Raw genomic sequence first — 24955 nt, 5'->3', positions numbered from 1 at the left:
AAGAAAATTAGGAATTGGTGACTGAGGGTAGTAGAAAACTATTAACGTTGCATCAAATGTGAAAGACAACATCCAACAACGTGATTCATGAATACATGTATCTTATTTATAGGTGATAGCGTCGTAGTTCCCGAATTAATTGTTATTATATATTTGATAATTTTAAAAGAGTAAATTATGCCCACTAAAGTCAGTTGTACGACTTAAACCGGTCTGGATGAGTCAAAATCAAATTTCGAGGAATCGAGAGAGTAAGAAAAAAATTTATAGATTTTATCACTCAATTTTCTTCTCACTCTCATTTTAGTTATTAAATAAAAATAATTTACTCATTAAACTTTCTACTTGTTCCTAGTTTGGTCATTATATTGTTAAATTATAGATGGAAGGGTGACCTGAAAGTCACATGTGCTGATGGAGACGGCTTTTATTAACATGAAATACATGTGTTATCCACATTATTTATTTTATTTTCTTCTTTCAAATATAAAAGGTTTATAGTTTCGTCCTATGTTATGTTGGCGCTACAATTATCATTCGTTGATGTCTTTTTCGACCACTCAAGGTATTAACAAACTTGCCTTCTCGTCGCCGATCACTCTACCAATTTAGATTACACATAAATCACTCTAAAGTTCAATCCTAAACTCAGGACTCGTATAACTCCAAACAATATTAATCCAAAATATATACCATATGATCAACGTGGAATCAAAATGTACTAGTGGATGTCTCCTTCTCCATCACTATTGAGATTTGAAATAAGATGCTTAATCTATATAAAAAATAGATGATTCATCATTAAGAAATCAAAGAGAATTCAAAAATAGGTTTTTTCACAAAAAAATTAAAAAAGTTTTGGGGTCATTTCATAATTTTGAAAGAAAAATGTTCAGTCATAATACATTAAGTATTTAATGTTGGCGTAACCAAAACAGAAGTAAATCAAAAGTTTATCGAGTAAATTAAAAACTTTTAAATTTTAGTTATCAAAATAGGAGTGAAAATAGCGTTAAGTGGTAAAATTTATAATTTACCCATTTTAAAATCATGATACTATATTATCTCAACTATTTAACAAATGAACGTTTAAATGTCATGCAGTCGTTAATGCTTAGACCCAAAACCTTTAGAAATAACAATTATTCCTTTAACTACTAAGGAATTTTAATTCCATGGTTTTCTTTGATAAAACTAAAGTGACTACAAAGTAGTATATGTTGTAAATACTCTCAATCATTTTACAATGAACGCTCAATCACCCTGATGCAGTCACAGATGCTCAAACCCGTAACTTCTAGGAACAATAACGATTCTTTTAACCACCGAGGTAAATTGGTTCGTGCTTTTGTTCCATGATTTTAATTCCGTGATTTTAAATGACTAGATACAATGATTTTAATATAGTTCCGTCTTTACTTATCTATCATCAACCATATAAAATAAGCTTAATCCTATTGTTTAATAGCATTATCATTTACTCTAGCTTCTTATCTTGGTTTTTTTCAATCATAACAACTATATCATCTAATGTAAAATTAGTCCTATTAATTGAACAAATCATATTGATTTTGAATGAGACCAATTAAAAAAAATGGATTTGAATTGTAATTTGATAAATAGTTTGTGTAGAACATAATCTATTTATTTTAAGCCTGAAATTTAAATTCTTAATCATAAAATATTAAATTCTAAATTTTAAAACCTAGATCCTTAGACCCTAAATAAGTTACATGTAGTGACGATAACAAGTTGAGTTGAATTGAGTACATGTAGTGACGATAACGAGTTGAGTTGAATTGAACAAACTAACCCGATTCAATCTGACTCGAAAAGAATATCCCATTGCTCAAATTTGACTTGACTCGAGTATTTAACCTAAAATTTGAGATGAAAACCCTTCAATCTTATAAAGTCAAGTCAAATCGAGTCGGAAGCCATCGAATCTAAATTTCATAATCTCTATCTCACGTAAAACCAAACATGTTAATTATACGAATAATATTAAATTTATATCGCATTGATCAAGATCGCCTAAATTTGAGTTTTAAAATATTTTTTAGTGCGTTTACACTTCGAGTCGATTCATGTTGTTATGAATGAATCATTGACAAGCTCGACGCGGATGATAGTGACAGTGATGGCGATTGGGGTAGTCTGGTAGATCATGGCCATTTTCTCAAGTTTTTTCACGTGTAAGATAATTTCTCAGAACAAGCTTTCATCCTTTGCAGCAGTGTCAGTATGGATATAGTCCATCTTCAACCTTCCATCGCAGGGCAGTAGCCCATAGTAAAGAAAGGAAGACGATGGTCAAAGGAGGCCAACAGTCGAGACAAATCAAAAGATTCCTCAATTTCTCTGGTGAAAAGCCGTCCACTCCGCTTCTTGATACCATCAACCATCCCATTCATATCAAGAATCTTTCCATCCAGGTATAAATTATTATACTATTGAGTGGTTGTAATTATATATATACAGAAGAATTAATTAAATTTGTTGATTGAAACTATAGGAGCTCGGGAAGTTAGCTGATGAGCTTCGAGAAGATCTGGTTTACACAGTGTCAAAGACTGGTGGTCATCTGAGTTCAAGCCTTGGGGTGGCTGAGCTTACAGTGGCACTTCAACATGTTTTCGACACTCCCGAAGATAAGATTATTTGGGATGTTGGCCATCAGGTAATGTGCTATATATATATAATTGGCTCGATTGATATATGATCGATCGGTTTACTTATTGATTGTGATGTTTGCAGGCCTATCCGCATAAGATTTTAACCGATAGAAGATCGAGGATGCACTCGATTCGACAAACATAAGGATTATCGGGGTTTCCGAAAAGGGAAGAGAGCACTCATGATGCCTTTGGAGCTGGCCATAGTTCTACTAGCATTTCAGCTGGATTAGGTATGGCAGTTGGAAGAGATTTGTTAGGGAAGAACAATCATGTAGTTGCAGTAATAGGCGATGGAGCGATGACTGCTGGAATGGCATATGAAGCGATGAACAACGCTGGTTATCTTGACTCAAATCTCATCATCATCTTGAATAATAGCAAACAAGTCTCCTTGCCGACCGCCACGGTCGACGGTCCGGCTCCTCCTGTCGGAGCTCTTAGCAAAGCTCTAACAAAGCTGCACTCGAGCAGGGGATTTCGTCAACTACGCGAGGCTGAAAAGGTATCAAAATTCGACTCTTAGAAGTTGGAACCCCTTACATTCCTATGATAACTCTGCAAAAACAAGCATATTTAGATTGTGTTGACATGATTCGCAGGGAATTACGAAGCATATAGGAGGGCAAACACATGAAATCGCCGCCAAATTCGATTCATGTGTGAGAGGAGCTGCCGGTGGCTCCGAAGCTAGCCTTTTTGAAGAACTGGGACTATACTACATTGGTCCAGTGGATGGTCATAACATAGAAGACCTTGTTTATGTGTTGAATGAAGTTAGGTCGATGCCAGCCCCAGGGCCTGTTCTCATTCATGTCAAAACCGAGAAGGGAAAAGGTTATGCCCCTGCTGAGACTGCACCTGATAAAATGCATGGCAAGTATGCTTCAACACTGTGTTATGCAGACTCGGAAAGACCGATCTTGCATCGAACACAAGTTTTTTAACTAAAACGAACGATCGGGTCATTATAGATTTTACTTCTTGTTGCAGGGGTTTTGAAATTCGATCCCAAGTCCGGGAAGCAGATGAAGAACAAGTCGGGAACACGCTCGTATACTCAGTACTTTGCAGAGTCTTTAATAGCTGAAGCAGAAGAAGATGATAAAATAGTTGGGATCCATGCGGCCATGGGAGGAGGAACAGGGCTTAATTTATTCCAGAAACGATTCCCGGATCGATGTTTCGATGTCGGCATAGCCGAACAGCATGCTGTTACGTTTGCTGCTGGTTTAGCTTGTGAATTTACTCTTCATTTCTACAGAGAGGATTCGACCAGGTAATTCATGATATAAGCTAATTTCAAAGCAACGTGTGATCAAAATCAGATAAAAAGAGTTTTGGTCTTGCAGGTTGCTCATGATGTTGATATTCAAAAGCTACCGGTGCGATTTGCAATAGAGAGGGCTGGCCTGGTTGGTGCAGATGGACCGACACATTGCGGTGCCTTCGACACTACGTTCATGGCATGTTTGCCGAATATGGTGCTGATGGCACCTTCGGACGAGGCTGAGCTGATGAACATGGTGGCAACGGCAGCCGCTATTGATGATCGTCCTAGCTGCTTTAGGTACCCCAGAGGCAATGGTGTTGGTTCTATTCTCCCACCAAACAACAAAGGAACACCACTGGAGGTACATCAATTTTAATTTACGACATCTTTTTAGTTGCGATTAGCAAATGGTCTCTTAATGGGTCTTATTGGACAATACCTGCTTCCGAGTTTCGTGATCCGAATTTCGAATGTGTATTCAGATTGGAAAGGGGAGAGTACTGAGAGAAGGAAGTGGCAGGGTGGCCATTTTGGGGTATGGAACAATAGTCCAAAGTTGCATGAAGGCAGCAGAGCAGCTACAAATGCTCGGCGTCTCTGCAACGGTGGCGGATGCTCGATTTTGCAAACCGATTGACGGAGAGTTACTAAGACAGCTAGCTCGAGAACACGAGATATTGATCACTGCCGAAGAAGGATCAATCGGAGGGTTCAGCACCCATGTTTCTCATTTCTTGTGCTTGAATGGACTACTAGATGGCAAGCTTAAGGTAACAGTATACTCCATTAACTTGAATTCTTAATTGAAGAATCAGTGTGATTATAAGCCTAAAATTAATGTGACCTGGTGCAGTGGAGGCCAATGATACTACCGGATAGATACATAGAGCATGGATCTCAAAATGATCAGATCAAAGAGGCGGGGCTAAGCTCGAAGCATATCGCCGCCACTGTTCTGTCACTGCTGGGGCAAACCCGAAGAGCTGTCCGGCTATTAGATTTCATAGATTGAACTCTAATCATCCGTCTCTTTAGCTGGGAAGTCATTGGCAAGTGAATGTGAATTGTGTTGCTGGTTTTTAACATACATCAATTATAGAATAAAGGTTTTACTTCAGTGTGTCAAAGGATGGTGTGATTTAGTGTTTTTTAATCAATGTAAATATATAATTGTTATAAATAGTATTTTTAAAATTTATATGACTTTTTATTAGTTAAATGTTATATTTTTTTTGAGTTGATATTTAAGGTTGAAATTGAAGTTAAATTGATGAAAATATTTGATGGTGAAATTCAAATAGGTAAATGGGTGTGTAAGGTACTTTTTTTACACCTATTGTGGCCCGTAAAATTAAAAATTAATATAATCTTTTGACCAACGGTTTTCGTCGTTGATTGTTATGGTGGTAACGAAACGCTTCATAGAGCTAAAATTACAATCCATGGGGACTGATGACGTGGTTGATGATGATACAGATGAACTAAATTGATTTTTTTGATCGAGTTCGAAGGTCAATTTTTTAAAAAAACAAGGACTTATTTGATTTTTTAGGAAAAATAAAAATTTTCTAATTTTAAACACAAAGTTATTCAAAAAAGTAAATATAAATTTATCAAAAATAAAAATTAAATTACTAAAAATAAAAAATATATTATTATATTTTACATCGAATTTATACTTATTTTTATTTACATAAACATTAACTTGTCCATCCTATATAAATTTTATTTTATACATTTATCTCTAATTATCTTAAACTCTAAATGTATTTCTAATTCAATTTCACTAATTTTTTCTATAAAAATGAACTAAATAAATATTATAAAGTCTTATAAAAAATAAAAATAAAAATTTATAAAATTAAAAAAATTTATGTATACATTATTATAAAATATATAATTAAAAATATTAAAAATAATTATAAATTAAAAAATCATTTTAATGAATATAACATGATAGAGAAAAATAAAATTAATTAAATATGGAATCTACTTGTTTGAGATTTTTTTATTATCCCTAATATTTATTTTTTTAATATTTTAAAGAATAGAAAATTAGGCACTATAAAAAAAACTCACATTAAAATTGACATGTATGAACATAACAATATATTTATACTACTAAATAAAATCAAATTCACATTAAAATTCATATTTTCAATCACTTTGGTTAATATATATATATATATATATATATATATAATTTTTTAGTGATTTAATTTTTAATTTTTATATTTTTTCCTATATTTGTATAGTTTAAATTAAAAAAATTAAATTCAAAATATTTTTTTCTAAAAAAAAAACAAAATAAGCCCTTGAATTAAAAAAACAATTTGACCCTCGAATTCGATAAAAAACTCAATTTAGCCAATATGCCTTGTCACCAGCACGTCACTATCACTATAGATTGTCACGTTAGCACCGTGACGGTCAATAATATAAACTATTGGTCAAAAAACCAAACTGAATGTATCTTCTAAGTTTAAGGGTCATATTGAATATAAAAAAGTATGAAGACCATATTGATTTTTTTCCCCTAAAAAATAACAGGGCATACCCTTTTGTCAAAATAATATCAAAGGTATTGTTGGTGTTGATTTCAGGGGTCCCTTGATGATAGACATGCATGATTTACATGTATTGCATGCACATTTTTTTTAACGATCAAGTGATCTAAATATCTTTTCTATCAAATTTATTATTTGATTAATCTGAATTTAATTCTATTTATTACGGGATAATTCTCTCACCTATTTTTCGTTTACAATATTAGAAATAATTTTATAAAAAAGACATTGAAAATTCAAACTTTTTATTTCTACTTAAAGAAATAATATTTTTTCTCGTTAAATATTATGTTACATCTATAAACACATTATATATGAAAGTAGGGTTTTGTTGTTGTTATTGTATAAACACAAAGACAAAGTAGGAAATTCCAGTGGCTGAAATCAATGGTTGAGAGATAGACGTGTCGACATTGGGCACGTGAAATAATTTGACTGTGCATGCATGTTTCATTCATTTCACGTTACGGGAACCTAAATCAATTTGTGGGGTTTGAGGCATGTGATTCGTGAGGATTTTGTAATAAATGTAGAATGTTAAAATTACAACATCATCCTACAAAATTTATAAAATTTCTTAAAAATTATTAATAGTTGATAGCTTTATTAAACCAAGGTAAAGTATACAAATGGTCTCTTCGACTATAGGGTGTTGTTTTTTGGGGTCCCTCGACTATTCAAAGTAACAAAAAGATCTCATGATTATGGATTGTAGCTTTGCTGAGTCCTCCAACTATTATCAATTTCGAACCTGGCACCCTGAGTTTCAGGTTCAGTCGAGGTTTAAGATTCAAATCCTGACTTCTCTTTCTCTAAGTTTTTTCCCATTTTTTACGTTTCATTTTTGCATCATTCTCCAGGGAAGGACCTTCATGTTCAACTTCAAATATGGAATCAAAACCCAAGAAAAGCATCAAACAAAATGGGGTCTTTGATGGAGATTTTCTCACATTAGCCCCTCCAACAACTAAACCGATGTGTTCGAGCTTGAAATTCAAGCACCTTTCATCCGTTTTACCGTATTACAAGTGTGAATTGCCCGACCTCGAATCATTAGTTTACCAGGTGAGTCTAAACAACAAATGACACCATCTCTGTTTTTACCTCGATCTTATTCGATCATTTGCTTCTTCTTCATTTGCTCATACGTAATCTTGTGAATGTGTTAAAGGCGAAGATCCGATTATCCGGCAGGGAGTCGGCGGAGTAAACCAAGTGTATCCAAATTATATCGTTACAGATATTGAGATTCGAATTTCAGAGGCTATTCGATGTCACATACGAATTATATGAACATATTAAGTTATACCTCAGGTGTGAAGCTACAAGATGTCTGAAATGAGAGATCAAATTTCTTGTGCCTTAAAATTCCCCTTATATGATTGAGCATCAAAACAAATCAGTTTCTTTTAGATTTTTGAGTTATCGAATCATTTTTCCAAATATATACTCTCTCCATGAATTGATTTTCCCACTTTTTCGGATTATTGATATTTTGTATCTCGATCATTTTAGTACTTCAATTATAAGGAAAAGTACATATTTGGTCCCCCACATATTATTTTGTTTATGTTTTGGTCATTCAACTATTATTTTCTTCAAAATCATCATATTTAACGTTACATTTCATTTCTATTTTAATAACCAGTGTTAGGTTTGATCTTTGACTTAACGAAAGTAGTGATTTGACATGATATAATAATAATTTTAGTCCTCAAAACTTACACGTTATGAAAGAAAAAAGGGAGACCATGGCAAAGAGAAAAGAAAGCAAATCAATTTGAATGTATAAATAACATTGTTTTTATTGAATGAAAATAAATGTTTTTATGATTATCATCACTATTTGAATATTATTAGAGTCCATGACAATTATTGTAATACCCCCAACCCGTATCCAACCCGGATACGAGTCCGAAGTGTCGCATTGACTTTTCAAACCTTTATTCGTATAAAATAGTGAGTAATTTTAAAAACTTTTATAACAGTTAACTTATTCAAAACATTTACAAAACTATTCAGAGCTTATTCAATATATTCTTTTGATTACATGCCAACTAGAACTTTATATAAAAAATATAAATATTATTCACCTCTCTTCTGATCTGACATTCGGTAAGAAGAACTGACCTGCCTTGTTCCTCTTTACTTCTCTTTTCACTTTCCAAACCTACGTATGAAACAATCACACGCTAAGTCGATGACTTAGTGAGGCATATAAAACATATAATATTTCATATAACATAAAGCATACATAAACATATACCATCATTATCATAATCTCTATCATTATCATTAAGAAACACATATAACATCATATGGTTCATGTAACACATTTCAAACCACTTACTTTTGATAACCATTTATAAACCCATCGTATACATATCACATTCAGTATGTTTGTTTAATCTCTTTATTAGCCCATGTACACTAGTGAGAACTTAAGGTATGTGAGTACATTGAGGTTGTGCACACATATGTTGTCACCACAGCTCATATAAATGTCCCGAAGAACCATATATCATTCCTTAAGAATCATATACATATGCCAAAGATCAAGTATGTGTCTCACCAGACTTCACACATGTTCCAAAGAATACATATATGTCCCGAATGACCTATCCAGAGGTCATAAAGATCCTCGGTAACTATCCAGAGGTCATAAAGATCCTTGGCAATTGTCCATAGGTTCCGAAGAACCTAGGTAAACTGTCCATATGTACCTTAGAACATAGGTATACTGTCCATATGTCTCGAAAGACATAGGTAATTCTGTCCATATGTTCCGTAGAACATAGGTATACCCTCGACTCTTGGCATGCCAACTATACCCTTAGCTCTCATATCACATAACATGGGCATTATCATTTATAACATTTCATATCACTTGTTATTTCTCTTCTGTCACATACCACATGTATGTGTAACCATATATCTCATATCATATCACATGTATCACAAGTGCATGTATTCACGTAGATCGTTTCATATGACTTATATCATTTCTCATTTGTTCATGTAACTTGCATGTCATATAATGTAACATATAACACATAATCATATAGGCTCACGGTTTTATCACCTATCATGTTATTTCACATATACACTTTTATATTGTATAAACTCATATATATCATATCACCTATAATAACATATGACACATATACCCATAACTTCATATCACATACTTATATCAATTCACACTTAGTCACATGGGTCATTTCTCATAACATATATCACATCACATATGTTCATGGTTATATCCCATAGCATATAAAATAACATATAAACTTATATATTTATTCATGTGTATACTTTCATTTAACCTATATATCAATTTCATATAAGTTATCTCATAACTTATTTGATATTCATATATATTCTCATCTTATAACTTATATTACCTATGCATATAACCTTATGACTTATTATCAAGTACTCAACTAATGTTCCTATATGGTTCTATCTTTATCATCTAACCTATGAGCTATTATTATATTACCCTATATCAACCATACTTTGTTTATCTCACTTTTCATATCATTCATTTATCACATATATGTCACTTATCACTTATCACATAGTTTACATCCTATGATCATAGAATCATATCAATAACACATATACTCATGCACACATATAAATCATAACAAACACATACCTCTATGAATTCATGCATTTTACTATTGGAAATAGACTTATCATAAGTCTTATTTTCCATTTAACATCATATACTAAATAATGTGCACTCACCTTAGCTTTGCTTTGACTCGATTCTAATCCTTCAATTGATTCAGAACGGGATCATGTTCTATATCTACATAATCATACATAGATCTATATTAGTATTATAACTAATATACTCTAATGGTTCACTCTTTAGATCAAGATAAATGTCAATTTCTTCTTTCAATAAGGGTATGCATCGATGCACTACTGATGCATCGGTGCATAAAATACATTCGATGTTGTATTATTATTGGGATGCATCGATGCATGCCTTATGCATCGATGCACTAATTGCATTCGATGTTTCTATTTTAAAAGAGTGCATCGATGCACTACCTGTGCATCGATACACCTTCAAACATATTTCTGGGTTTTATCATCGATGCATCGGTGCACAATGAATGTGCATCGATACACATTGCCCAGAACTGACATTTTAGCACGAAAATCATCAACTATTCCCTTAATTCTTCTATTTTAAGCCCCTCTTATGACATTAAACTCCACTACCATTACTTGAACCAACTTATATCCATGTAAATCATCTTTAACCTCAAAATCCTATCTTCCTTATGAGATTCAAGAATCATACCAAATTTTCTATATGTTCTAAATCCAATTCTATCACTCCAAATCTCTTAATTTAACCATTGACAAGTCAAATTTAACTTCCAATTTAAGAAATGAACTTTATTCCAAGATTTCATTTGTAAAATCTAAATCTATAATCTCTCCTAACTCCACCATCCTTTGCTTTTAAGATGATTTAAGCTTTCCTTAAGCTTAGTTATCATCTAATAATCAAAACCCAACCTGAAAATCAACAATTCAATTATAAACAAAGAAACTTACATTTGGCTCTTGGCTTCCACGTGAATAAGAAGAAGAAAGGAGAAGAGAACTCTGGAGAATTCTCTCCCTTTCCACGTGCATTTATCCTTACCAATCCCATTTTTAATTCATTTCTTGGTCAATTGGCCCTTTTGCCCTTTATTTCCTTTAATAATTACTAAATAACCTTCATCATATATATCCAATAATCATTGTACTATTTCATTCTTATACTTTAGTCACCAAATTCTGAAACTTTACAATTTGGTCACTAACCCGGTATTGCGGATGTTACAATTATCTACAACTTTGATTATTGGACGATAATTAAATTGAGAAAAATATAAGGATTAAAGTTAAAATTTATAGAATTTTGTATTAAAATAGGGTAAACTACACAAATAGTCATTGATGTTTGAGTAATTTTTTATTTTTCTCATTGATGTTTTAAGGGTAATAAATTAGTCAATAATGTTATCGATTTATAACAAATTGATAACTTGTCATTAACAATATTACTGCAGTAATGAAAAACTGATGTGATACGTTAAACCAGCTAACTTAGCACATTTGACTATGTGGGACACCTTTGACTGGTCGTTTGACTATTCTTTTTTTTTCGTCTTCTTCCCTTATGATTGCCATTAACTATTGTTCTCTGTCATGACATGAAAGCTGAGGGTGTAATCGTTAGGTCAGGTAACATTATCAAGTCTGTAAGATTGCACTCGGTACGTGGATCAACATGCACAAGTTGATTCCTGACGACGAAGAACACATCATTGAGATATCTAACACGCGTTGACGTGACCCTGAGGGGAAAATGTCATTGTTTTCTCATGGTCAAGAGACGTTGTTCCTTATACATGAGAGGATTCTAGAGAGCGGTTCGTAGTTTGGGTTCATCGGTGGCTGAGGAGAGGTATAACATCCTCAATATCGGGTTAGTGACTAAATTGTAAGGTTTCAAAATTTGATGATTTAAATTAGAATAATTAAGTGGTTTAAAGACTTATATGAGAAATGAGGTGTAAGATCAAATTGAAAAGAATGAGGAATGAAAGGATAGTATGGTCATTTGCAAAGAAAAGAAAAATATAATAATAATATATGGTATATATAGATACACGTGGAAGGAAGGAAACAAAGTTTAGAGGTTTCCAGAGTTCTCTTCTTTTTTCTTCTTCTTCTTCACGTGTGAAGCCAAGCAAAGGTGAGTTTTCTCTTGAGCTGATTATGTGCTGAAATTTAAGTTTAGTTTTGATTATTAGATGCTAAGTAAGATTAAGGAAAGATTAATTTGCTTTAAAACAACAAGATGAAGAGTTTATGAGGATTTAAAGATTTGGAGTTTTTGAATGAAATATCGAAATAAAGTTTATATTGAGAATTGGAAGTTGAATTTGACTTGTCCCAAACTTGATTAAAGGATATGAAGGGTTAGAATCAGAATTATATCATATGGGATATACTATGCAAATTGTGGTAAGTCTATTTTCCAGATTAGAGCTTATATATGAATGTATGTGTCATATGGGATTGAATGAGTTACGAGATATCTATATTAGGTATATGAAGTGTGTGTGATATGTTTTTTATGGTTTATATGTATGAATGAGCATATGTATTGACATGTTACAGTATATATATATTATATGAGTTGTGTAAATAGGTAGATAAATGTGTTAAATATGTGAAATAGTTAAAATGATCAATATGGTTTCATAAGAATATGAAATAAGAAGTATGAAAAGGACATAAGAAAGAATATGAAATATATAACATATGAATATGAAATCATATGAGGGGTGACATGAATTATATGAAAAATAAACTACGTGATTACAAATATATGAAAATATGCTAGTGTGATAGGACCTAGGAACTAGTATACGTGATATATATACATTTATATAAGTTATTGGATGAAAAATGAACAAGAGATAAAAGAGATGAAGGATAATACTATAGGAGTATGATAAAAACATAAATGATGACATGTATGTATATATGTATGTATGTATGTAATGGTTATATGAAAAGGTATAGGTGATAAGATGATCATATGAACATGTGATAAAGAGCTATAGGAAAAGAAAAATGTGATATGATGTGTGAATATGTAATAAGGTAAAAGACAATGCCCATGATATGAGTTATGAGAACTGTAGGTATAGTTGGCATGCCAAGAGTCAAATAACTACCTATGTCTTTCGAGACATATGGACAATATACCTATGTTCTAAGGAACATATGGATAGTTTACCTAGGTTCTTCGGGACCTATGAACAGTTACCGAGGATCTTTATGACCTCTGGATAGTTACCGAGGATCTTTATGACCTCTGGATAGTTACTGAGGATCTTTATGACCTCTGGATAGGTCATTTGGAACATTCATTGAGCTGTGGTGACAGCATACGTGTGCACAACCTCATAATACTCGTATACCTTGGGTTCTTAATAGTGTATATGGGCTTAAATAGGACATAACGAGGATGTATATAATTGTATCTTAATATGGTATTATTATGATTTATATTATCTCATATGTGGTATAATAAATGATGGTATGATAGTATAATTGCGTTTGGATAGTAGACGACATGTTTATATTTTTAGTAATTCTTTATTATGTAATTATGCCTCACTAAGTCTATGACTTAGCGTGTAAGTGTTTTTACACGTAGGTTTCGAAGAGCAGGAGAATCGAGAATAGGAATTTGCAGATCAACATATCTCCACTCAGCGATCAGATCAAAATGAAAGTCATAGTAGGTATTTTGTTGTATGTAGTGTGTTGGCATGTAAGAAAAGTGTTAGTTACAAATGCTCTGATTAGTTTTGTCTTGTTTTGGTTAACTCGTGTACAATGACAATGTTATTTTAATAAAAGTTTTAAATTTCATTGGTTTTCGTTAAAAGTTTAAAGTTTGAAAAGTCAATGTGACACCTCAGATTTGTATCCGGGTCGGATACGGGTTGAGGGTGTTACATTTAATGATATCAGAGCTACGGTTTAGTCGATTCTCGGCATAAACCGGAGTTCATAGTGTCTTAAAAAGCGTTCATGCCAACACAGTAGTAAGAACTTCTGATCTGATACGTGTAATGAGTATGTTGTTTAGCTGATAGAAATATTTGGTTATCTCTTATTAGATGTCCGGACAAGATATCTCTTGGGGTGAAGCAAGAGATGATAGATTAGCTGAAAGTAGTAATTCACCTGCCCTAGCCAGGCAAGGTAAAGGATAGGCACCCTCTGGAGTGCCTGTACAAGATCAAAATGTATTCTTCAGGACGTTGGGCACTATTTTGACACGTTTCCAAACTCCTGCATCCTCAACGCAGAGGATTAATATAGCCAAAGAGTTAAAGGGATTAGGAGCTCCAGAGTTCAAAGGTGAAGCCGAAGAAGGTCTTGTTGTTGCGGACCTTTGGCTTAATGATGTAAAGATCATGTTAGAGGGACTCCACTGCTCTGATATGGAGAAACTAGATGGGATGGTCTCTTTGCTCCGTGGGCAAGCGAGAATCTGGTGGACGAATGTTATTCATAGGATGCCAAATGATCAGAAAATATGGTATTTGTTTTTAGAAGAGTTTAAGCACAAGTATATAGAAGATCAATTCATCAGGGAAATGAAGCAAGAATTCTTGAATTTGAAACAACTGAATCGCACTGTGTATGAATATGAGTGTGAATTCAACAAGTTAAGTCGATTCGCGGCCGAATTGATTCGGACAGAGAAAGAAGCATGTGAGTGGTTTGTTGAAGGACTACGACCAAGGCTAAAAGAGATGTTGATTGTTTTGAACTTTTCCTCGTTTCAGGAAGTAGTAAATCGTGCTAAAGCTCTAGAAAGAGCTCAGAATGAGCGGTTTGGGGATCAGAAAGCTCAATCTTCCAAAAGAACGGGGGCTTCGTCGAGCTCTGTACCACCCAAGAGAGGTAGAGATTCTGGGTTCCAATACCAAGTAAGGTCTGAATCAGTGGTATCCTCTGCTAGAGGATCAAATCAGATGAGAGCTAGACAGACTAAATTAGGAAAGTCTGGTGATGGAAGAGCATAACAGAGACACTGTCAGATATGTGAGAGATATCATGGTGGGGCATGTAGAGTTGAATCTGGAGCCTATTTCCGATGTGGGGAAATAGGACATTTCATGAGAGATTGTCCATTGGGGACAGGAAAGCCTGTGCAGTCGGAGCGATCTACTTCGATATCCCAGAGAGGATGGGGTAGAGGTAGAGGAAGAAGTCAGACATAATTTTCTACTCAACAGGAAATACGCTCTACGGCTAGAGTATATAATCTTAATATCAGTGAAGACAATGAGGATCCAAAGATAATAACAGGTATCTTCTATTGTACAGTAAATGCTTTATGATATTAGTTGATCTGAGCTTGTATAACCATATATGAGTAGAGAATGGGTAAGAGAATTAAGAATTTAGTTAGAAGTCATTTTTTAGAAATAGTGTAGTGACAATTCCATTAAGGTACAATGCTAAAGTAAACAAGATATGTTAGAAGTGTTACATTCAAATTCAGTTAATTTAATTCTCTGTTAATCTAATGGAGATATTCCTCAAGGGATAAGTAAGGAGATAGTAATTTATAAATGAGTATATATATAGGGAATTAAATGAAAAAGGGGTGTAAAGTGTGAATTATAAGTTGATATGAGGTAAGGAAATGGTAGATAGTGTTATGAAAAGATTGATTGATTTCGTAAAGTATACGTTTAATAATATTTGAAGAGGTTTAGGGTTGTGTTCTGAGTTATAAAATGATGGAATAAGAGATTGGGTATGGTTATAAGGTAATTAGAAATGGATTGGGTTCTTTGGGAAGTGAAAGCAAATCATTGATTACAAATTGCAATGGGATAAAGTAGAGAAAGGAGCATGAGAACATTGAAAGATATGTTCTTATCGGTATGTGTAATGAAAATTCGAGGACAATTTTTCTTAAAATGAGGGGAGATTTGTAACATCCTCAATACCGGGTTAGTGACTAAATTGTAAGGTTTCAAAATTTGGTGATTTAAATTAGAATAATTGAGTGGTTTAAAGACTTATATGAGAAATGAGGTGTAAGATCAAATTGAAAAGAATGAGGAATGAAAGGATAATATGGTCATTTGCAAAGAAAAGAAAAATATAATAATAATATATGGTATATATAGATACACGTGGAAGGAAGGAAACAAAGTTTAGAGGTTTCCAGAGTTCTCTTCTTTTTTCTTCTTCTTCTTCACGTGTGAAGCCAAGCAAAGGTGAGTTTTCTCTTGAGCTGATTATGTGCTGAAATTTAAGTTTAGTTTTGATTATTTGATGCTAAGTAAGATTAAGGAAAGATTAATTTACTTTAAAACAACAAGATGAAGAGTTTATGAGGATTTAAAGATTTGGAGTTTTTGAATGAAATATCGAAATAAAGTTTATATTGAGAATTGGAAGTTGAATTTGACTTGTCCCGAACTTGATTAAAGGATATGAAGGGTTAGAATCAGAATTATATCATATGGGATATACTATGCAGATTGTGGTAAGTTTATTTTCTAGATTAGAGCTTATATATGAATGTATGTGTCATATGGGATTGAATGAGTTACGAGATATCTATATTAGGTATATGAAGTGTGTGTGATGTGTTTTTATGGTTTATATGTATGAATGAGCATATGTATTGACATGTTACAATATATATATATATTATATGAGTTGTGTAAATAAGTAGATAAATGTGTTAAATAGTTAAAATGATCAATATGATTTCATAAGAATATGAAATAAGAAGTATGGAAAGGACATAAGAAAGAATATGAAATATATAGCATATGAATATGAAATCATATGAGGGGTGACATGAATTATATGAAAAATAAACTACGTGATTACAAATATATGAAAATATGCTAGTGTGATGGGACCTAGGAACTAGTATACGTGATATATATACATTTATATAAGTTATTGGATGAAAAATGAACAAGAGATAAAAGAGATGAAGGATAATACTATAGGAGTATGATAAAAACATAAATGATGACATGTATGTATGTATGTAATGGTTATATGAAAAGATATAGGTGATAAGATGATCATATGAACATGTGATAAAGAGCTATAGGAAAAGAAAAATGTGATATAATGTGTGAATATGTAATAAGGTAAAAGACAATACCCATGATATGAGTTATGAGAACTGTAGGTATAGTTGGCATGCCAAGAGTCAAAGAACTACCTATGTCTTTCGAGACATATGGACAGTATACCTATGTTCTAAGGAACATATGGATAGTTTACCTAGGTTCTTCGGGACCTATGGACAGTTATCGAGGATCTTTATGACCTCTGGATAGTTACCGAGGATCTTTATGACCTCTGGATAGGTCATTTGGAACATTCATTGAGCTGTGGTGACAGCACACGTGTGTACAACCTCATAATACTCGTATACCTTGGGTTCTCAATAGTGTATATGGGCTTAAATAGGACATAACGAGGATGTATATAATTGTATCTTAATATGGTATTATTATGATTTATATTGTCTCATATGTGGTATAATAAATGATGGTATGATAGTATAATTGCGTTTGGATAGTAGACGACATGTTTATATTTTTAGTAATTCTTTATTATGTAATTATGCCTCACTAAGTCTATGACTTAGTGTGTAAGTATTTTTACACGTAGGTTTCGAAGAGCAGGAGAATAAAGAATAGGAATTTGCAGATCAACATATCTCCACTCAGCGATCAGATCAGAAGGAAAATCATAGTAGGTATTTTGTTGTATGTAGTGTGTTGGCATGTAAGAAAAGTGTTAGTTACAAATGCTCTGATTAGTTTTGTCTTGTTTTGGTTAACTCGTGTACAATGACAATGTTATTTTAATAAAAGTTTTAAATTTCATTGGTTTTCGTTAAAAGTTAAAAGTTTGAAAAGTCAATGTGACACCTCAGACTTGTATCCGGGTTGGATACGGGTTGAGGGTGTTACAAGAGGAGGATGAATAGTACGGAGCGGTGGTGAGGCAGATAAGGAACAGAGTGACGACGAGGTTGATTGTTTCAAGGATACATGCCTTTAAATGCAATGGCTTAATGGAATAATTGTGCAGTTACTTAAATGTTTATGGTCTTTGTTTGAGATTATAGAGTTGAATCCAAAATCTTGATCTAAATGTATGCTATCCATGGACTATAGGAGTTACTAATATGGTTTCCTTTCATTGTATTTTCCCTTTAAAATTTTCTATTAAAATCTAGTACCAGTATATATCATTGGCATTGCCAGATTGCTTATAATCTTATTTGTGTTTAATCATTTGCCCTTCGCTGAAACAAATAAATATTCTATGTTATTAAATTAAAGAGGTTTCAGGTCTTTATAAAGTTTTATTATGGAGTTTTTAGCTGCATAATAGCTCAATCATGAAAGATTTCATGTATTTCACCACATTATCATGAAAGAAGTAAAATGGTTGGTCAAAGGATGTCTCGTATGGTCAAACGTGTCAAGTCTGTTGATTTAACGTGTCGCATCAATATTTTGTTACTACAATAACAATTGGTACTGATGAGTGACCAATTTGTTATAAATCCATAACGTTAATAAACCAATTTGTTACTTTTGAAACTTTGATAGAAAAAAAAAACGAACTCAAATATTAGTGAGCCACTTGTGTAATTTACCCTAAAAAAATATGTGCAATACATATATTCAATATACATTAATACAATTACTAAAAAACACGTTTTGGAGGTTTAAGGACGTGACAAGCACATATTTTCGAGTTGGAGTCTTGAGAGGCGTGACAAGTGGTATCAAAACGAGTCGTTGTGGCGAGACAATGATCGTTCCGAGTGTGTTTCGTGGAAAGTTTTAAATCGGATGATTGAGATGACAGAACAAGGAAATATTGCTTTCACACATGAAGACGATGTGAGTCTTGATGGTGAACAGGAGGAGGCAATAAAGATGGATAAGGTACATGAGTATCTTATAGAGGCTATCGCTTCACACACAAAGAAGATCATCAGGTTGGAAGAGTCCAACAACTCGATCAAAGAAGAAGGCTTCTTGAGAAGTTGGGTGAGAAGAAGATCCAAGAGTGTGATTCCGTTAAGGCCGAAGTGCTGGCTCTAAGGATAGATGTCTCAACATCGTTGGAGAGGAGGGTCGGTAGACTTGAAGCATCCATGAAGAAGGCTAAGAAGATCCGGGGTATTGTGAAGTCCCATATTGAGAAAGTGGAATCTATGGAGCACAGACCCAAAGACGATATGCAACGTGTTCTCAATGAGTTAGAGACAACGAGGGAGGTGTCAACAACATTAGGAAGGAGGGTTGATAGACTTGACGAATCCATGGAGGAAGCCAAGGAGATTCAGTGTGTTGTGGAGTCCCGTCTTAAAAAAATCAAGTCCATGGAGGACATGTTCAAGAATGAGACGCAACAAGTTCTCAACGCGTTCGAGATGGTTCAATATATTAATAAAATTATAATAAAAATATTAACACAAATATAAATATAAATATAAATGTCATTAATAATAGAATTATATTCATATACTTTGAAAAGACAATAGTACCGTCCAGATTAAAGAACAGTCATATAAAACAGTGTGAAAAATCTTGTCGCTTTAACCGTTTAACGATAAATCCAAATTGTAGACTGCTCTACACATTTGACCGACTTATAATTTTAATATGAAACATTTAAATGATTATTGACTAACGTTGAGAAAAAAATTTTATTATTAAATTTTTAAAAAGCATAAATAATTGTTATATATATTATAAAATAACGATAAAAATTAATAAATTTAAAAATTAATTAATAATAATTTTATAAGTTCAATGACCATCTTGTATTAATTTAATAAAATTTTATAATTTTATAAGTTTAATGATTATCTTATTTCAAAATAATATTTATTTACTGTTGAGTAAATGTCATACTCAGCTGGTCAAAGAAGTATTATTTAAGTAACTACACAAATACGCGTCAAACATTTTTGTAAATATAGTAAATCTTTTTTGGTGCTAAATTAGAAGAAAATCTCGTTGATGATGATCTTTTTAAGGGCGACACAGATGGAAATGGCGATCGGTAAACAGAAATAAAGATCATCAGCAAGAGCTTCCAAGATCTTGTCGTTTTCGGAGCAGAAATCAGTTTTAGGTTTGATTGATGGCAACAAATGACTATGAATCCGGGTTGAAGATGCTGGAAGAATTGACCACAAATGCCCGGCAAATCCAGGACCAGTTGTTGGGTGAAATCCTTACTAAAAACGCCGGAACGGAGTATTTAAGCCGATTCCTCCATGGCCAAAACGACAAGCGACTCTTCAGAAAGAATGTACCCGTTGTTGCTTACGAAGATCTCAAGCCTTATATTGATCGAATCGCCAATGGGGAGGCGTCTTCAGATATTCTTTTAGCTGAACCCCTCACTGGGTTCTCTCTCAGGCATGTGTTTCTTTGTTTTCGCCTTTTCGGTGTGTTTTCCATTCTGTTTTTTTATTTTTTTTATGAGTTTATTATCTGTTTGATTAAATGCAGTAGTGGGACTTCAGGTGGGCAGCCGAAGCTGATACCTGTCATCGATGAAACTACTAACACACACACAATGTATAATAACATTTTTCGGTCTGTGATGATAAAGTACGCAACCCCATCCCCTTTTATTGAAGTTTTATAGTTTGATTTATAAACTGATAGATTGTTTACCAATTGATTAATGACCTGAAGAAGAGAATTAGCAATCTATGGCTTTGGGTGTTAGTATAGGATGTTCACGGAAGGATGCATGATTTTATGTTAGTGACGAATTTATAAAATTTTAGCCTAGATGGAAACAAATTATATAGTATTCAAAGAAAATTTCTAAATTATAGTAAGATAAATTAAAACTTCAAGGGATATCACTTTTTAAGAGCAATTATGCTGCTCTAATTATTCATTTTCCATGAAGTATTCATGTAATCATGTCTCGTATTTGGATACAGATGTAGAGTTATAACTCTCGAAAGACTCTCGAAATACATAGTAAAATTTTATCGAACTCATAGTATGAGTAACATAAGTGCCCTATATATGTTATGTTGTTGACTTGAAATATTGGTGATTTTTTCCCATTTTTCTAAAGGAAAAGGATAAAAACAGCAGATTATTTAGTTTCTACATTTGGTTATATGATTATTTGTAAGTTTTGGGGTTCTAAGCAATGGTGGTCTTGTTATCTTTGGTTTTAGGCCTAAGATATTGTTTGTTAGAATGCATACTGATAATTATAGGTTTTAATCATGGTAGAATTATGTTGTTTTAATTATTCATTTTTCTTGAAGTATTCATGCCCCGTATTTGGATACGGATATAGAGATATAACTCTTGAAAGGCTCTTGAAATACATGGTAAAATTTAAAAAATGACTATCGAACTCGCACTTGAGTATGAGTAACATAGGTGCCCACTTTATGTTATGTTGGTGACCATATTGAGTCCTGGCTAATTTATTTACAGGCACTTTGGGGACATAAACCAAGCCGGTAAACGAATGGAGCTTATGTTTGTCAAACCAGATGTTGAAACTCCTTCTGGCCTCAAGGCAACTGCAGTCTCGTCAAGATTTTTCAAGAGGAGTGGCTTTCGAGCCATTTTGCCGAAGCTTTACACGAGCCCTTTCGAGACTATCGTTTGCCCGGACGCCAAGCAGAGCATGTACTGTCAAATACTTTTCGGTCTAATACAACGTGATGAGGTTGTCATGATTGGCTCAGTCTTTGCATCTGGTGTGCTAAGAGGTTTCAAGTTTTTAGAAAATAACTGGCAAGAGCTGTGCTCAAATATAAGAACTGGTCGAATAAGTGATTGGATCACTGACTCGGGGTGCAAAAACGCAGCATCGTCGATCTTGAAGGCTAATTCAGAGTTGGCTGACTTGATAGAAAATATATGTATGAAATCATGGGAGGGAATAATCAGAAAGCTATGGCCTAAAACAAAGTACATTGGTACCATATGTACAGGCGCAATGATGCAATATACTGCAGAACTTGAGTTCTATTGTGGAGGTCTACCTTTAGTGTCAGGTTTTTATGGTTGCTCGGAAGGTGCTGTTGGGATCAACTTAGAACCTCGAAGTAAACCTTTGGATGTCTCTTACACATTTCTTCCTAATTCGGTTTACTTCGAATTTGTTCCGATAAAGGAAGAATGTGTTGCGAATTCTCCAAATCTGGTTGAATCTGTAGAAACGAAGAGCAGCGACGAAGATACCGAACCTGTTGAGCTTGTAAATGTGAAGCCTGGTCAATGTTATGAACTGCTTGTCACAAACTCTACGGGTAAACTTCTAAACCATGAGCCAAATTTAATCAAATGCCAAAATTGATGCATCAGATAATGATCTAATATTTTCAGGACTATACCGATATAGAGTTGGCGATGTTCTTATGGTGACTGGTTTCTACAACAATACACCTCAGTTCCGATTCGTAGGGAGGGAAAACGTCGTTCTAAGCGTCGATCTGGAAAGAACAAGCGAAGCGGACCTCTTAAAGGCCGTAACCGAAGCAAAAACACTTCTCGATCCGCTCGGATTCATCTTGACGGGCTATACTAGCTACGGTGACACTTCTTCAACACCAGGTCACTATGTCATATTCTGGGAGCTCAAAGCAAAAGAAAGCAACAACGGCAACAAGCTCGACCCGAAGGTAATGGAAGAATGTTGCTCTCGAATGGAAGATTCGTTACATTTTACCTATAGAATGTATAGGAGAGAGAATATAATTGCAGCTTTGGAGATCAGGGTCGTAAAGCAAGGAACTTTCGAGGAACTGATGGATTACTCTGTGTCCCAAGGTGCTTCTTTGAGCCAATATAAGACGCCCGTTTGCATCAAATCTAAGGAGGCCTTAGAGATACTGAATTCAAGAGTTATAGCTAAGTTTTTCAGCCCCAAAACTCAGTTGAATCTTTTACTTTAAAATTACTACTTTCTTATTAATTTGGATTAGACCTTTACCTTCATTTGTTTCCAGTGGTATTTGTTTTGAATCCATAGTTTAAAAAACATTGATTATAAGTTTTTTTTTTAATAATCTGACATGATTATAAGGTAATATTTATTCAGATTTTTTCTTAGTTTATTAATAATACACATACTTTACAGACACAATTGCTCGAATTAGAGTCCTCTAAGAATAACATTATGCATTTTTATCATTTTTTTAACAATAAATACTATAATCACCCATATTGCAGTTATTGGTGTTCAAACCGAGACCTCTAGGAATAACGATCATTCCTTTAACCACCAAAATAATTTAGTTCGTGTTATAATCAAATATTTTTAATTACACTTAATTTAGTCGGATCTATCAAATATGATAATTATAGAAGTATTTTATAATTGTATAATCAAATATAATTACATCCAAACTCAACTAAACAATGATTTTTCAAACCATTGCATGTTATAAAAAATATGAAAAGATAACCATCATCATATACATAGATATCTAAGGGTTTTGTGTAATTATATCTAATTACACCCAAACTCAATAGATAAGAATATTTTTAAAGATTTTTTTCAATTAGATCAGCATCTTATTTAAGTATTTAAAGGATAACATCAATTAAATTACATTTTATCACATAATTAAAGATATATTAATTGTCTTATTTATTCTTTTAATTTTAATTAAGGAATATCAGTAAGAGAGGGACACTTAATGTTCCACGTGAGCTATATTAAAACATTATTTTATTAAAAAAGTTAATTAGGTATTAAGTTTCATTAAAAATACTTAGCCGCGTCTTTTTCTTCTTCTTCTTAATTTTCTTTTAATATTTTTGTGTCATCTTTTTCTTTCTCTTTGATTTTTGTTTAGCCGACGACACACTAAACATAGTTAATTACCGACCCCAGATGCTTATTAGTTATCTTGTTTTTTTCTTATATTATGTCTTCTATCATGTGTCTATTAGGGACTTAGGGACACTTAGTGATATGATTTTTCTTTGTCCTTGTGACAAGCGTTTTCTCCACTCTTGTAGCACGATCCTCATAATTGTTGGTATGTTTTTCGCATACCTCTGTGGTCGTTTTGGTTCTCGCACAAAAATCATCACGACATTTATATTCTAATTAGTTAGTCAATGGTTACGTATAATTAAATCCCTCTTTTAATAAAATAATGTTTGTCGATATAATTAGATTGTATAGTAAAACAATTTACTAGATTATTTGGCTCGCTCTCTACTCCTTTATCTTTTCATTCAAACAGACTTTTTATAAAGGTTATTGGTTTTTTATTTTGGTCGTCACTCTTATTGGAAGGTTTTAATTTTCTTCGTATCTTTATTCTTAATTTTTTTATATGAGTATTTTAGTAACTATTGTCTCTAAAATTTTCTTTATATTATATTTTGATGCATTGTACGGTGACTAAAAAAAACAAAAAGGAAAGAGAGTAAATTTGAGGAACAATGTAATTTATCCTAGCAATAAATATAGCACGTGAGAAACAGATAACACGTGGCATCTAAATGAAAAAACCCAGGTAATTCGCCAAAATTTTGGGCAAAATTAGGCAAACAATCCTGACGTAATAGTTATTTAGGCTTATAAAGCGGTCCAAAAAATAATTAACAATCTAACTACATTTATTACAGTAACAGTAACTTATAATTTTTCAAGATGGCATGACAAATTATAATAAAATATATATTAAAACTTATCGACCTGACATGATAAATTTTAATAAAAGTTATATTTTAAGTCCGAATAAAAAATATTTTTTAAAATTCGTCATACGATTTCGTCTCTCACAGTAATAAGTGTTTAGATCC

General features: G+C 33.0%; 1 protein-coding gene and 1 pseudogene across 1 annotated transcript; both read left to right on the top strand.

The window, feature by feature from the left end:
• Positions 1–2296: 2296 nt before the first annotated feature.
• LOC120179819 lies at positions 2297–4975 on the top strand (annotated as a pseudogene).
• Positions 4976–20125: 15150 nt separating this feature from the next.
• Positions 20126–23124, top strand: LOC120179851 (indole-3-acetic acid-amido synthetase GH3.17-like). The gene is made up of 4 exons (XM_039185323.1): positions 20126–20566; positions 20660–20761; positions 21620–22443; positions 22520–23124. Exons 1-4 carry the CDS (start codon positions 20286–20288, stop codon positions 23086–23088), a joined length of 1776 nt encoding a protein of 591 aa, XP_039041254.1. The 5' UTR covers positions 20126–20285; the 3' UTR covers positions 23089–23124.
• Positions 23125–24955: the final 1831 nt, after the last annotated feature.

The sequence above is a fragment of the Hibiscus syriacus genome, unplaced genomic scaffold (assembly GCF_006381635.1).
Source record: "Hibiscus syriacus cultivar Baekdansim isolate YM2019G1 unplaced genomic scaffold, ASM638163v2 tig00112470_pilon, whole genome shotgun sequence".
Lineage (NCBI taxonomy): Eukaryota > Viridiplantae > Streptophyta > Magnoliopsida > Malvales > Malvaceae > Hibiscus > Hibiscus syriacus.
This window is presented reverse-complemented; position numbering and strand designations above follow the sequence as displayed.